This window comes from Leucopleurus acutus (assembly GCF_964270905.1).
Source record: "Leucopleurus acutus genome assembly, chromosome: 7".
Taxonomy (NCBI): domain Eukaryota; kingdom Metazoa; phylum Chordata; class Mammalia; order Artiodactyla; family Delphinidae; genus Leucopleurus; species Leucopleurus acutus.
The window spans coordinates 9871103-9884580 of NC_139150.1; the positions used below are offsets into that span (position 1 = coordinate 9871103).

A 13478-nucleotide genomic window follows, 5' to 3' on the forward strand; every position below is an offset into this window, starting at 1 on the left:
GTGGAAACAAGACCAGTTTGAAGGTGGTGGTAATAATCCAGCTTTGGTAGCTATAGGTGGTTCTGGATTATCTTCTTAAGTTTCTGTTGATGGCTAGGATGTGCAAGAAAGAGAAAAGTGGAATGACACCCAAGTTTTTTGCCTAGCAAAATTGAGTTGCCATTAACTGAGAAGAAAATTGTGGGAGGGGCGGGTTTGTGGGGAAGATCAAGAGTTTGGTTACAGACGTGTGAAGTTTGAGATACCTATTGGACATCCAAGTGGAGGTGCGAAATATGAAGTTGAATCTATAATTTTAGGGAGTCTAGGAATAATCATTTAGAAGTTATCAGCATACAGAGGATATTTATTTAGGTTTTCCCTTATTTATTTTTTTATTGAGGTATGCTGTACATATATTGAAATGTATAGGTATTAAATGTACAGTTTGATGACTTTTGCCAAACATACACCTGTGTAACTAGCATTCAAGTATACAGCATTTCTATACCCCAGAAAAGTTCCCTTGTGCCTCTTTCTAGTTAATCTCCTCCCCAAAGGCAATCATTGTTCTGATTTGTATCACTGCAATTTAGTTTTGCCTCTTGTAAAATGGTATTTACCTATTTATTTTATTTTATTGGCCCTGCCATGCAACTTGCAGGATCTTAGTTCCTCAACCAGGGATCAAACCCTGGCCCCCGGCAGTGAAAGCCCGGATTCCTAACCACTGGACCAGCAGGGAATTCCCTAAAGTGGTATATAAAATCATAAGGCTGGATGAGATCACTGAGGGAGTGAATGTAGATAAAGAAAAGGCCCAAACACTATGCCTTGGGGAATGCCAAAGATTTGAGGGAAGAAGGAGGAAGAATCAGCAAGGAGACTGAGAAGGAGTAGCCTGGACAGCAAGTGAAGAAAAGGATTCCAAAAAGGAACGAGTGGGCTTCCCTGGTGGCGCAGTGGTTGAGGGTCCGCCTGCCGATGCAGGCGACACGGGTTTGTGCCCTGATCCGGGAAGGTCCCACGTGCCGCGGAGTGGCTGGGCCCGTGAGCCATTGGCTGCTGAGCCTGCGCATCCGGAGCCTGTGCTCCGCAACGGGAGAGGCTACAACACTGAGAGGCCCGCGTACCGCAAAAAAAAAGAAAAAAAAAAAAAAAACAACAACAAAAAGGAACGAGTGAAATGTCAACTGCTACCAAGAGGCCTTGTAAGATGAGGATTAAAAATTGACCAGTAGATTTAGCAACAGGGGAACCATTGGTGACTTCATTGAAAGGTGCTTTGATGAAGTGGTGGAGCCTGAATGCCTGATTGGAGTGGGTTTGTGTGAATGGGAGGAGAAAAATTAGACAGCAAGAATATAGACAACCATTTTGAGGAGCAGAAAAATAGGGTAGTAACTGGGTGGGAGTATGGAAGTACAGGAGAATTTTTTTTTTTTAATGAGTAGCAGCTCAGTATCTATATGCTGATGAGACTGACCCAATAAGAGGAAAAAATTGAAAATGGAAGCGAGATGGAAGAGAATTGCTTGATTGATGCCCTTGAGTCGGCAAGAGTGGATGGAATCTAGTGCACAGAGGAGGGGCTGATCTGATAAGGGCATAGGCAGTTCATCCATGTTGTGATGGGAGGGAAGGTGGGAGGAAGTGCAGGTGAGAGCATGCAAAAGTTCTCTTTTGGTTGTTTCTGTTTCTCCGTGATGTAGGAAGCAAAAGAGGAAGTGGGAAAATGTCACAGGTTGAAGGGAGAGGTCTAAGTGTGAATTAGTCTGAGAATGGAAGAGTTAATATATCATCACTTCACACTTAACCCTACTGATAACAGTAGAGTGACTTGGATAAGGGACTTATGTTTGCTACACCTCAGTTTCTTCATGGAGCTGTTGGTAACCTGTCTTTCAGGATCATTGTGAGGATAGGATGAGAAGACACCTGGCATTGTTCCTGGCCCCTAGTAGGTTTTTTGTTTTTACTTTTTCCTAGTAGGTATTTAATAAAAGATTATTCTTTTCCAAAGTGTAGCAATAAAATTATTGATAGAGTACAGGTAGAATAGTACTTCCAATATTTAAAATACCACTTCAATAGTAATCTAAAACTTTTTCAAATGTGCATTAATCTGTTGGTATTAATATATAATTAACATATTAATCTGTTGATCACATGTACTTATATATTCAGAATCTGGATTGGATAGTCAAGTGCCACATTTTAAAAAAGAATTAGATCCTTTTCTCCTGGTTTGCCACTTAAATCTATAAGGACTCGTTTGATAAAGTTCCCCCACTGGTTTGTTGAAAATAATTTTGTTACCTTTTTAAAAAGTTCTAAGTGACTATTTCACAATTATGTTTGATCTCAGTTCAAGTTGGCTATGCTCAAGAATGGAATGGGTTGAACTTATTTATTGCACATTTTAAGATCTACGATTGATTCATTTAAAGTGTAAAGTATGGAAATTTTCTAACATCACAAAATATAAAGTATAATGAACCCCCATGTACTTATCATCCAGCTATCACCTTAAATGACATTCAGATTAATATAGAGAATAAAATGATCTTTGAGAAGATATGGAACTAACTTGTCTTGGTTCACTAATGAATAAGTGCTGAAGGTTTTGATTTAATAACTTAATCTGAATTCCTTCAATCATTATTTTATTCATTGATTCATGCAACAAAATTTATTGAAGGTCTACTTTGTTCATTAGTGCCTAATGGCTAAGAGCCATGGCTGGGTGCAAATCTGAGCCCTGCTACTTACTGGCTATGTGGCCTAGGGCTAATCAAAATATTCTACGCTTCAGTTTCCAGTTGACAGAATTGAGATAATGCAAATATCTACCTCATAAGCTTGTTATGAGGATTAGATGAGATACATTGGTTTGCTCAGTAAATGTTAGCTATTATTATTAAAAATACTCTTTCTCCTTTTCCTCCTCCTCATCTTTGTCATCCAGATTGTGTGCTAGGTGTCATTGGAAAGTGTGAGAGGATTAAGAGGTGGACCTTGACCTTGAAGAACTAGAACTTCAAAACCACATATTAGAGCCAGGAGAGATCTTCAAGATAATCTGGTTTGACAAGTCCAAAGAGGTTTAGTGAATGGTCCAGTATCACACATCTATCTGCTAGTGGCAAAGCCAGGCTGAATCTCAGGTCTCACAGCTGTGGGCGCTCTTACAAAATGGCTGTTCTGTTGGCTTGTCTGCCTTCTGCCCCCTTCCTTAAACCCTAGTCTTTCTAAGTTGACAAACCTGACCTATGTGTTTTTCAGTGCTCTGCTCTTTCAGTGCACAGACATATATGTGAGACTTTTTGCACATATCTGACCTAAACATGTCTTGGACACTCCCTCCTCTGGATTCCAAGGAAGACTTTTTAGGGAAGGTAGACAGGCTATCTCTCTGTGTTGTAATCACAAAGATGTTTTTATCTTCCTCTTGTATCACAGCCCAGGAGTTAAAGTCACTATTTGAAAAAAAGTCGCTCAAAGAGAAACCTCCACATTCTGGAAAGCAGTCAATATTATCTGTACGCCTGGAGCAGTGTCCTCTGCAGCTGAATAACCCCTTTAACGAGTATTCCAAATTTGATGGCAAGGTAAGTCAACGTGAAACTATCCCTTTAGGTAAAACCTCAGTTGGATGGAATTATTGTTGGTTGTTATTCTTATTCTTATTAGATTTAGATTTAGGGTTTCAAAAGGGACTCAGTAAATATAGAATGTCACTCACATTTCCTAAGACTGAGGGTGTAAAAAGGTGTGGATTTGGGCTTAATGTGGTTTCCACAGTAATATGTTTGGGAGGATGAAAACAAAAACAGTCTGGAGATACGTGTGTGTGTGTGTGTGTGTGTGTGTGTGTGTTCCTGTCTTATCTCCTAAGTGTTTCTCTCCTAAGGTTTGGGTTAGTTGGGCTGTGATTAATCAAGGTCTTACTGTTTGGAAAGCCATGAAAGTGGTTCTGGGGGATGGTTTGGGTTGTCTTGTCTGATTCTTGATTATAACTCCAGAAATTGTAGAGGTGAGAGCTTCATTTCAGAATTCTAAGACATTGCTTTGCATGTCAGTGTTTTATTGAATCTTGTTGTCTGACACTGGCTATGCAGGATAGCTTAATTTTTTCCTGTTTGTTCTGACAGTTTGCAGTTGCTAAATTAAAGTGTGTTTGTTTTCCTTTTAGAAAAATGGCCACTATTTTAGGTGGAATATAGTTCTATCAATACATGCAGCACCCTCTCTTACCCATTCCCTGCCATTCTTTGTCTCTGTGCTGAGCTGAGCTGGGTTTCTTTCAGGACAGTAGCAGTTGATTTTTATATTTATTGCCATTATGTTTGCTGTCTGGCAGTCGTGTGGGTGTGCTGAGTGATAGCTTGTTGCCTGGGGGGATTGTGTACAATTTGTCTTATTTCAACACCATTGCAATTAATAAAGATACAGCTCTTTGCTTATGTTTGCACTTTTTATAATCAAGTCCTGGTTATATGCTGGTTCTGTCCGTTGTCACCTGAGCAAGGAGATGTTTTTTCTTTGAAACACTTTCACCTCATACAATTCAGCATGTTTCCATTGCTTTAAGTAAGCATATATGGACATTGGCACATGAGGTTATCGATGTTGGCGGGGAAGGAGAACAAAAACTAGAAACAAAATGCATAAATAGTATAAAATCCTAATATGCTCAGGAGTTTTCTCCAAAAAACATAAGAAAGTACTTCCAGTAAATTAGAGATCGCATCCTGTGAAGAGCTGCTCTTCAGCCTGCCCCTGCCACCTTTTCCTGTTTCTTCTTGTGGAATGCAGCAAAGAGAAGGAAGGGTCCCCCTAGGGGACAGGAATGTCAGCCTCTGGAAACTAGTGAGTTGGACTGTAGGGGATTTTTTTCTTAACTACTACAATCGATTCATTTAGATATGTGAGATGTTATTATTGGGATTAGGTTACATGGCTAGAATTTATTTGCTTCCATTGCCTATCATCTCATTGTTTGAGGATGCAGTTAATTGCTGGAGTAATTAGTATTTGATAATGCTGTGATGCCAACAAAGTAGCACAGACCTTTTAAAATACTATATTCTAGAATTTTCATTATACTATTAGATTCTATTATAAATTACTTAGGATTATCCAAATCTAACCTTGTTAGAAGGTTGTGAACTCTACTTGTTTTATATACCTAACTTGAAATTAAAAAATAAAATAAAGAAGCCATTTCCTCAGTCACAAAGGTATTATTTTTGCTAGGTATGTGTTTACACTTACGACTCTCGATGTTTTTGTCATATCAGGTCTATTTTTAATCAGCAAAGGATGTGAGCATGGCCCAGTCACCATTGCACAATTGATTAAGAAAGATTTATATATCGATAAGTCTGTCTTGTGACACAGTGCTATTTTTTTATTATCCTACATATTACAATTGCTAAAACACAATTAAACCCATGTTCTCATCTATTATTTAATATTGATGCATTTGGCAGATGTGTAATGAAAGTGGCTTAATATTTGAAGGATATTGTATTGTACATATTAAATTAGTCTATCTTTGTGAAATGCATCAATATGATATTCAATGACATCTCAATGATTAATAGAGAATTATACTTGAGTCAAGCCTTTTCGTAACCTAGAAATTAAAATGACTATTCAAATAACACCTCAAAATGATGAAATTAGCATTTTGTGATTGCATAATAATGGGATTGTAGTAGTTATAACAGCACCATGGCTGCCTCGAGAGTTAAGATCATGTCAACCCCTTGATAATAAAGCCTTTTCTGTGAGAGTCGACTTTAATAATTTCCAGATTGATTCTTCCCATAAATCATTTGCCGTTCAGCACTAAATTTTTGTTACTGTTGTAACTTAGAATTATTTTATTTTTATTCAGCTCATATTTAAGAAGTGAAATGAGTGTCCTGTTTTAATGATTCACCATCTTGTCATTGAACTCCCTGTTTCTTGCCTCAAATGTAAGAGTTTCTCATGTTTTTTGATAGTCTCCCCTCTTTTTTTTTGCAAAGGTTTGTTAAAGCCAGTAAAATATGTGGTTCTTTCCACTACAAATATTCACAATGCTTTTCTTGGGAATAACGCTTGCCTTATTTACATAATTAACTGAGTTACTTAGGTCTCTTGGGCAAATGGTACATAATTGGGGAGAGAAGGGGACAGGGAAGAGTTTGGGGTCTAATTAAATATGCTAAAAAACTACTTAATTATCTATTTCCTCAAGAGACTAACTGCTGTGAAATCCTCCTTATGATTAAACTAGCATTGGATTTGAAAAAAGGATTTTGTTTTTGGTGTGGCTTTACAGTTACATTGTAAGTAAGCAGGCATCTTTAAGGATTTGTGCAAACTGAATTGCTGGTTTTAGTGATTCTAAGGGTAAGCATCTCTTAGTTATTGTACTAAATTAAAGCGAATACTTTTAAATAGTTTTTGGTTCCTGTAGCTGGTTAATAATTTGATTTTTTTAAAACTCTGGTTGGTTAATTTCTTGAAGGCATGTAGTCGAGAGGGAAAGGCCGTACTTAGGTATATGCTTTATTGTAATTTTTACAGTTTTTTGATCAGGTTAATTACTATGTTTATATTATCTTTTTGACAAATTGGCAATGCTATCCGTGACTGTTTTAGATTCATAGGTTATTAATAACTCTGTTTACTGATCATTTGAAAAAAGACCAGGACAGATTGCAAGTGGTTTTAGGGAATGCTTAGCCGGACAAGGCAAAACCAGGCTCAGCCATCTGCCTAAATTCTTTGGGCTTGTTAAAAACAGGACTTCTGAATAGCTTCATTAACAAAACCAACCTCTGTTTTAGAGGTGAGGCAATAGGAAAATTCCTGTGTCAGTCCTTCTGATCTCACTGAAAGTGGGAAATGTTGGGCGTGACAGGGAGTTGCTCTGAAGCGATGGAGTGACAGGCAGTGAACATTCAGCACTGATTTAAGTGCCCCTGAATATGTGGATTTCTGCCCTGTCTTTACACCTTTTTCAAAAGAGGTCTTATTTTAAAAAGTATCTAGCCCTTTTCCCATGCCTTATCACTTGAGAAGCTTTAGCTAGTAAGTACATCGTCATCACTATTTTGTTTAAACTGAGTTTACAAATATTATCATCATCAGTAGACCCTTAGAAGTTCAGATACCCATCTCCAGTCAGTACAGTTACTAACAAAGAAATGGTACTGATTATCAGTTGTGTCACCTCAGTCAGGTTTTTCACCTCACTGAATCTCAGTTTCTTTACCTATGCAAAGAAATTAAGAGTTCCTTCCTAACAAAGCTGATGAGACCATCAAATAGGATAAAGCACCTAGCATGGGGAGAGGCAGTGTAATTTAGTTCGTAAGCACATCTATTTTGTAGTAAGGTCTTAGTTTAAATCCTAATTCCACCACTTAGTGGTATGACTTCAGGCTAGTTACTTAACCTCATGAAGCTGCAGTCCTCGTATGTGGAATGAGATGGTGGTAGTGTGTCTTCCTGATGAGTATTGAGATATAGCACATAGGAAGTGCTCAGCAAATACCCCACTTCTGCCTCTTTCTCTCTCTGTAAAGGGTGCAGGCCAGTGATGCTGTCTCTCCTTTGTACTTCATTAGATTGTTGACAGGATCGAGTGAGAGGAAATGTGCTTTTAAAACTAGGACTTTAGCATCATTACACAAGATGTACAGCAGACTGGGTGAAGGTGGTCCGCTTGTAGAAGTCCAGGGAGTCAGTCCAGTGGGGTTTTGACCTTTAACTTGAAATAGGAAGATTAAGACAAGTAATTACTTCCTTTTTTTGTTTGTTTGTTTGCAATGGCTATTTTGTAAACATCAGGTGAGAGGGTAGTTTGATACTGGTAATTGCTTGGCAGTTTAGTAAAACGTTAAATATTTTACTTATTTGACTTAGCTAAATTATACTCTAAATATAAGGAGCATGTTTGCCTTGACAGGTGCTTTAAAAAGCAGAACCAGTGCTAGTTCATACAGACAACTGTGACTTTGATTGTGTTAACTTGCTAGAAAGTAACCATTTCTCTGTTAGAAACTGTTTTAACAGGGAAGCTGCAGAGAGCATGGGGGAAGTGATAATTCATGAGTGCTAATTGCTTGGCTGTTAATTTTCATAAGTGTTGATAGAAGCAGTTCCTTAAATTAAACTTTGTTTAAAATGTATCAGGGGAAATATTCCACAGTGTCGAGCCTGAAGTGAAAATTAATATGAATGCTGTGGCAATTAACACATACTGGTTAATAGCTTTTAGCAGCATTTTGGGATGATAGTCCTTAAATACATTTTTGCATGCTGCTCTTGTTTCAGCATTGTTCCAGTCTATGTCTGGATAATTATGAACAAATGTTTTCTACAATCATTGGCATTAAATAGCTCTCTTCAAAGGAAGTCACTTAAAACTTTGCAGAAAGTGTGAAGCCACTGAGAAATGTTGCAAACTCAGAAAAGGTCAGCGAATTGCCTTTAGAGGAAAATGCTCCTCATCTGAACTTGGAATATTTGCTATTATCGTGGGAATGGTCCCCTCTAATATGTTAAGCTACTTTAGTTTCAGGATCTCTTTCCGAAAAATTATAACCTGGACTTCTTAGTGCTGGTTATGTTTCTAGACAACAGCTTTTGCTTATTGCTGCCTGAGCTGAGGCATGGCCTTGAGCCTAAGGACCTTCTGGCCTTTGACCTTGCTTCTTTCCTCTGACCAACATTTCTGCCCCCTCCCACCCTCCACCCCCACCCCGCCCCGCCCCACCCCGATGCAGTTGGCTGCATTGGTCTCAGAGAGAGAGAGAGAGAAGGAATATCTAAAGTAACTTTGTATTTTGAATTAGGAGCTGTTTGTCTCTCTTTTCTATTGGCTTTATTTTACATACCTTTTTCAGTAAAGGAGAGTAAAGTCCCAACATCATTTCAGCAGTTACTTTCTTGGCAACTTACCTCTGTGACTGTATTTTGTTAGTTTTCCTTTTTATAGACCAGTTTTTATTAGTCTGTTCTAGTTTTAAAGCAAGATATTACGTATTTACTACCTTTTTACACACCGTGGTATACCAATAAAAGGACCAAATTCATTAATTTAAAAATGTCTTAAAAATTTTTTTTTAACTTCTTTTTTTTTTTTTTTTTTTTTTGTGGTATGCGGGCCTCTCACTGTTGTGGCCTCTCCTGTTGCGGAGCACAGGCTCCGGACGCGCAGGCTCAGCGGCCATGGCTCACGGGCCCAGCTGCTCCGCGGCATGTGGGATCTTCCCAGACCGGGACACGAACCCGCGTCCCCTGCATCGGCAGGCGGACTCTCAAACCACTGCACCACCAGGGAAGCCTTCATTTTTTTTAAAAAAATAAATTTATTTATTTATTTATTTTTGGCTGAGTTGGGTCTTCGTTGCTGCGCACGGACTTTCTCTAGTTGCGGTTAGTGGGGGCTACTCTTCATTGCGGTGCACGGGCTTCTCATTGCGGTGGCTTCTCTTGTTGCGGAGCAGGGGCTCTAGAGCGCAGGCTTCAGTAGTTGTGGCTCGCAGGCTCTAGAGCGCAGGCTCGGTAGTTGTGGCGCATGGGCTTAGTTGCTCCGCGGCATGTGGGATCTTCCTGGACCAGGGCTCGAACCCGTGTCCCCTGCATTGGCAGGTGGATTCTTAACCACTGCGCCACCAGGGAAGCCCTAAAAATGGATTTTACTGAGATTATTTCCCCCTTACCATTATACTAATGCAGTGCTCTTCCTGTTGCTCGACATTATACTGAAAATCCTGAGGGCCGACTTCTGGATTTTTGCCTGGGTGGTATTCAAAATGAATTAAATAGGAATCTTACAACAAAAAGAAAGCATTTTCAAAAAAAAAGCATTTTCAGCATCCTATTCTGAAGTTAAATTCTCAAGGCTTAGCTCTTAAAACTATCTTATTCCACTCTGAGCTCTTTCTGTCCAGGCCTCATTTCTGCAGTTTGTTCTGAGCCCTGCCAGTCTGTGGAGGCTTCCTCTGATTGTGGAGCCATCTTCTAGAAACTCCCATCAGAGGTAGAATTCACCATCAACTCAGAGGCTTTTCAAAGGAAGGCAGAATTTTGCAGTGGGAAGAACATGTTTGTCAGGCTTGGGTTAGAATTCTAACTTTGCCATTTACTTGCTGTGTGATACTGGGCAAATCACTTTGCCTCTTTAAGCCTGTTTTCATATCTATAAAATGAGGTTAATGATACTTACCAGAAAATGTTGTTGTGAGTATTTAATGAAAATTATAAATGCATACATAGCAAGGTGCCTGGTATATGGTCAGTGCTGAGAGATGTATTCGTTTCCTTTTACCACATTGCCATTCATTTACTTCTATTTAGTGAGGGTCTACTATGTGCCAGGCACTATTAAGTAAAATCTGGATATAGTAGTGAGCAAAAACAGATCTGGTTTCTGACCTCATGAAGCTTCCTCTCTTGGCAGGAGGTTAGATGTTATGTAAATAATCACCAAACAAAGTGTAAAATTGCAGTCATAGTATATATAATCAAAGCCAATTAATTACCAAGTTCCAGGAGAGATAATTGGGTTTTTAGAGAGTTATCGTAAGGGCATCTGACCTAGTCTGGGGGGGTCAGAAATGGTTATCCTTGTGAAGGTGCCTCTTGACCTGAGAGCTGAAGGCTAAGAACTAGCTAGGTTAAGTGTGAGGAGAAAGAACATACAGAGGATCTGAGGCAAGGGCGAGCTTGGAAATATGGAGGAACTGGAAGAAAAGGCTGTGTGACTGGAGACCCAAGGGTGAGGTAGATTGTGGTGCAAGGTGAAGCTGCAGGGGCAGACCACAAGTGGCTGGCAGAAGTGTCCTCTGTAATCTAAGAATATGGGAAAGCCTTGAACAAGTTTAATGAGGAGGGAAGGTAATCAGGTTTGTATTTTGAAAAGATCACTGAAGCTCTGCTGAAGGGAATACACTTGAGAAGGGTTTGTGAGGCTAGAGAGACCAATCAAGAAACATTTTGCAGTGGTCCAGGTAAGAAAGACGATAACTTGGGCTTACTTATTGGAAATGGATAAGGAGTAGATGAATGCAAGAGATATTTAGTTGGTAACAGTGATAGGACTTGATGATGGATTGATTATATGGCAGGGAATGGGGGAGAAAGGAGTTTCAAGGATGATTTCTAGATCAGATTCTGGCTTGAGGAACTGAATAGACGATGATACCATCCCTGAATTAGGAAGCACTGAAAGAGGGCCGAGGATGAGGCAGAAGTTACCATCTTGAGCTGGTTTGGGCCTACTGATGACAGATCATAGCTTGTTACCATGTCCTTGAAGACACTACACATACTCTCTTTCGGAGGGGATAGGGTGCACCCTGTTTGTTTGGTTTGTATTTGGGGCGTCTGAGGCAGTGGTATCTGAGATGAGAGTGGGCTGGGAGGCAGGAGCCTCTTTTTTGCTTGCACTTCATAGCCAGCTTTGGAACTTTGGCTAAGGAATCGCCCCAGAAGTGGGTCACCTCTTCTCTGAGACAGGGCTATACTCTCAGATGCCTCACCCAGCTCATCAGGCCATTAAGAGGAGAAAATGAGAGAGTAATTTTAAGTGAGGCAGATGTCAGGTGTCATTTAAGAAAATATACTGATTGTAATTCTTGGACGTTAGGGGAATAAGAGGTAAAACGTGGACATATTTTTGTTATAACGAGATTCCTGTTGTGGTACTACCTTCTTCCTGGCTAATTAATTACAAGATTAGCAGGTGAAATCTGGTTGGAATGAATATCAAACACTGAGTCCCCAGGGAAAGCATGGGAGACAATCTGTTTTATAGGTGTGGTGGAGACTGGGGATGGTGGGATTTTATACTGAGCTTTCTCATCTGGGGCACCTCGCTCTGCATAATTTGCAATGGAGAGATTATCTAGTCGCTCAAAGTACTAGGCCCTGATTTTATTGTCTTGAAAACAGCTATCCAGAAATATCAAATGACAGCTTAGGGTCACCCAGCTGGGCATAGAATCTAGGTGTTCTGATCCTTAGAGATTTTAATTTTCATTCTTAATGGCATTCGTATTTACAAAATGGAAACCTGAGTTCAAGTACTGGAAGACCATGTGGTGGAAAGAACACAGACATGAAAGATGTTTTAGCCCTGGCCATACTATGGAGTCTGGGACAGGACACCTCCCATCTCTCTGACAGAGCCTCAGTTTCTGCATGTTTAGAATGAGGCACTTGACTTAGGTGATCTCTTGGATTCCTTTTGGCTTTAAGATTCCATAGTTTTGTGATTGGGAGGTAATTGACATCAGTGACATGTAGAAGGTTATAGATGGGAAAACTTGAACTCTTAAAGAATTGATCTTCTACATATATGTTGCTACTTTCCTCTTTTAATTGATCATAACAAAACTGTGATGGAGGGAGCATTATCTCCATTTTACAGATGAGGAAACTGAGGTTCAGAAAGAGAAAGTGACTTGCTCAAGGAGATCTCACTAGTATTTGGCAGAGCTGGTATTCAACTCCTTATTCCATTACCACAGCTTTCTTTCTTAGACTTTTACAGTCACTGTTATGCAGGAAACAAAATATTATTAATAATTGAAATTTTTCAAAATTTAAAACCAAAATAATTTTCCCTTTACCAGTGGACTTGAAATCTGACAGACTGGTTTAGCTCTTATTATCAATTGTGTCTGTTGGGTGAGTTATTGCATTTTGTAAGCCTCAATTTTCTTACATGTAATAAAGAAATGATGAGATACAGGGGCTGGGGAAGGGGAATGCTTTACACACCAAATCTAGTGTATGTCCCACAGATGCTTTTTTCTTTCCACTGATCTTCCTGGTATGCAGAGTGGATTCATTCATCCGTCCATCCATCCATCCAACAAATTATTTACTAAGTGCCCACATTGTACTGGTTCATTTTAAATGTTTATGACATACTGGCTCTGTGGGCACTGATGAATCAGACAGGGCTAACCACCGTAGAGGGATTTGAAGATAAGAGTGGCCATATAGCCAACAAGTGGAGGAACCACCCTTCATAGTCAGGGTTGTGCCCTGTGCTGGGGACTATGGCAGCGGTCCATGACTTCAGGTACATCTGATTGAGCAGAGGAACAGACCCATGAACAACTAACTGTAGAGTAAATGTGGTAGATACTGCAGTATAGGTCTATATGGAAGACTGGAATTGGGAGGCAGCAGTGACGTTCACCCAGTTTGTTATCCTAGGTGAGTTTGTCTAAATTTTGATTGTATTAATTCCTAGAGGGCAACTTTGGTCACTCTTTAATGAAGCCCAGCTTGGCACTCTCCACACATAAATGTGGACTTTTAAAAAAATGGCAGTGATAAATTTCAAATGTCATTACTCTCTGAGGCTTGCAGCTACATGGCAGTATCATAAGAGCAGTGTTTTATTAATATCTCCACTCCTTTCTGTTAAATTGAAGTTTTAACACCTAGACAAAGGTACATGTAAGAAAGTAAGTTTA

The 13478-nt window shown here is 39.5% G+C and overlaps 1 protein-coding gene across 4 annotated transcripts in view; it reads left to right on the forward strand.

The window, feature by feature from the left end:
* The window catches only part of MAPKAP1 (MAPK associated protein 1), a 231594-nt gene that overhangs the window by 37880 nt on the left and 180236 nt on the right, over positions 1–13478 (forward strand). For 3 of the 4 annotated variants that reach the window (XM_082842752.1, XM_082842754.1, XM_082842753.1), the window contains one exon: positions 3442–3590. In XM_082842752.1, coding sequence (XP_082698878.1) covers positions 3442–3590 — 149 coding nt within the window. Of the gene's footprint in view, positions 1–3441; positions 3591–8377; positions 8458–13478 lie in introns of those variants that run through there. The other variant, XM_082842755.1, reaches the window with a different exon arrangement.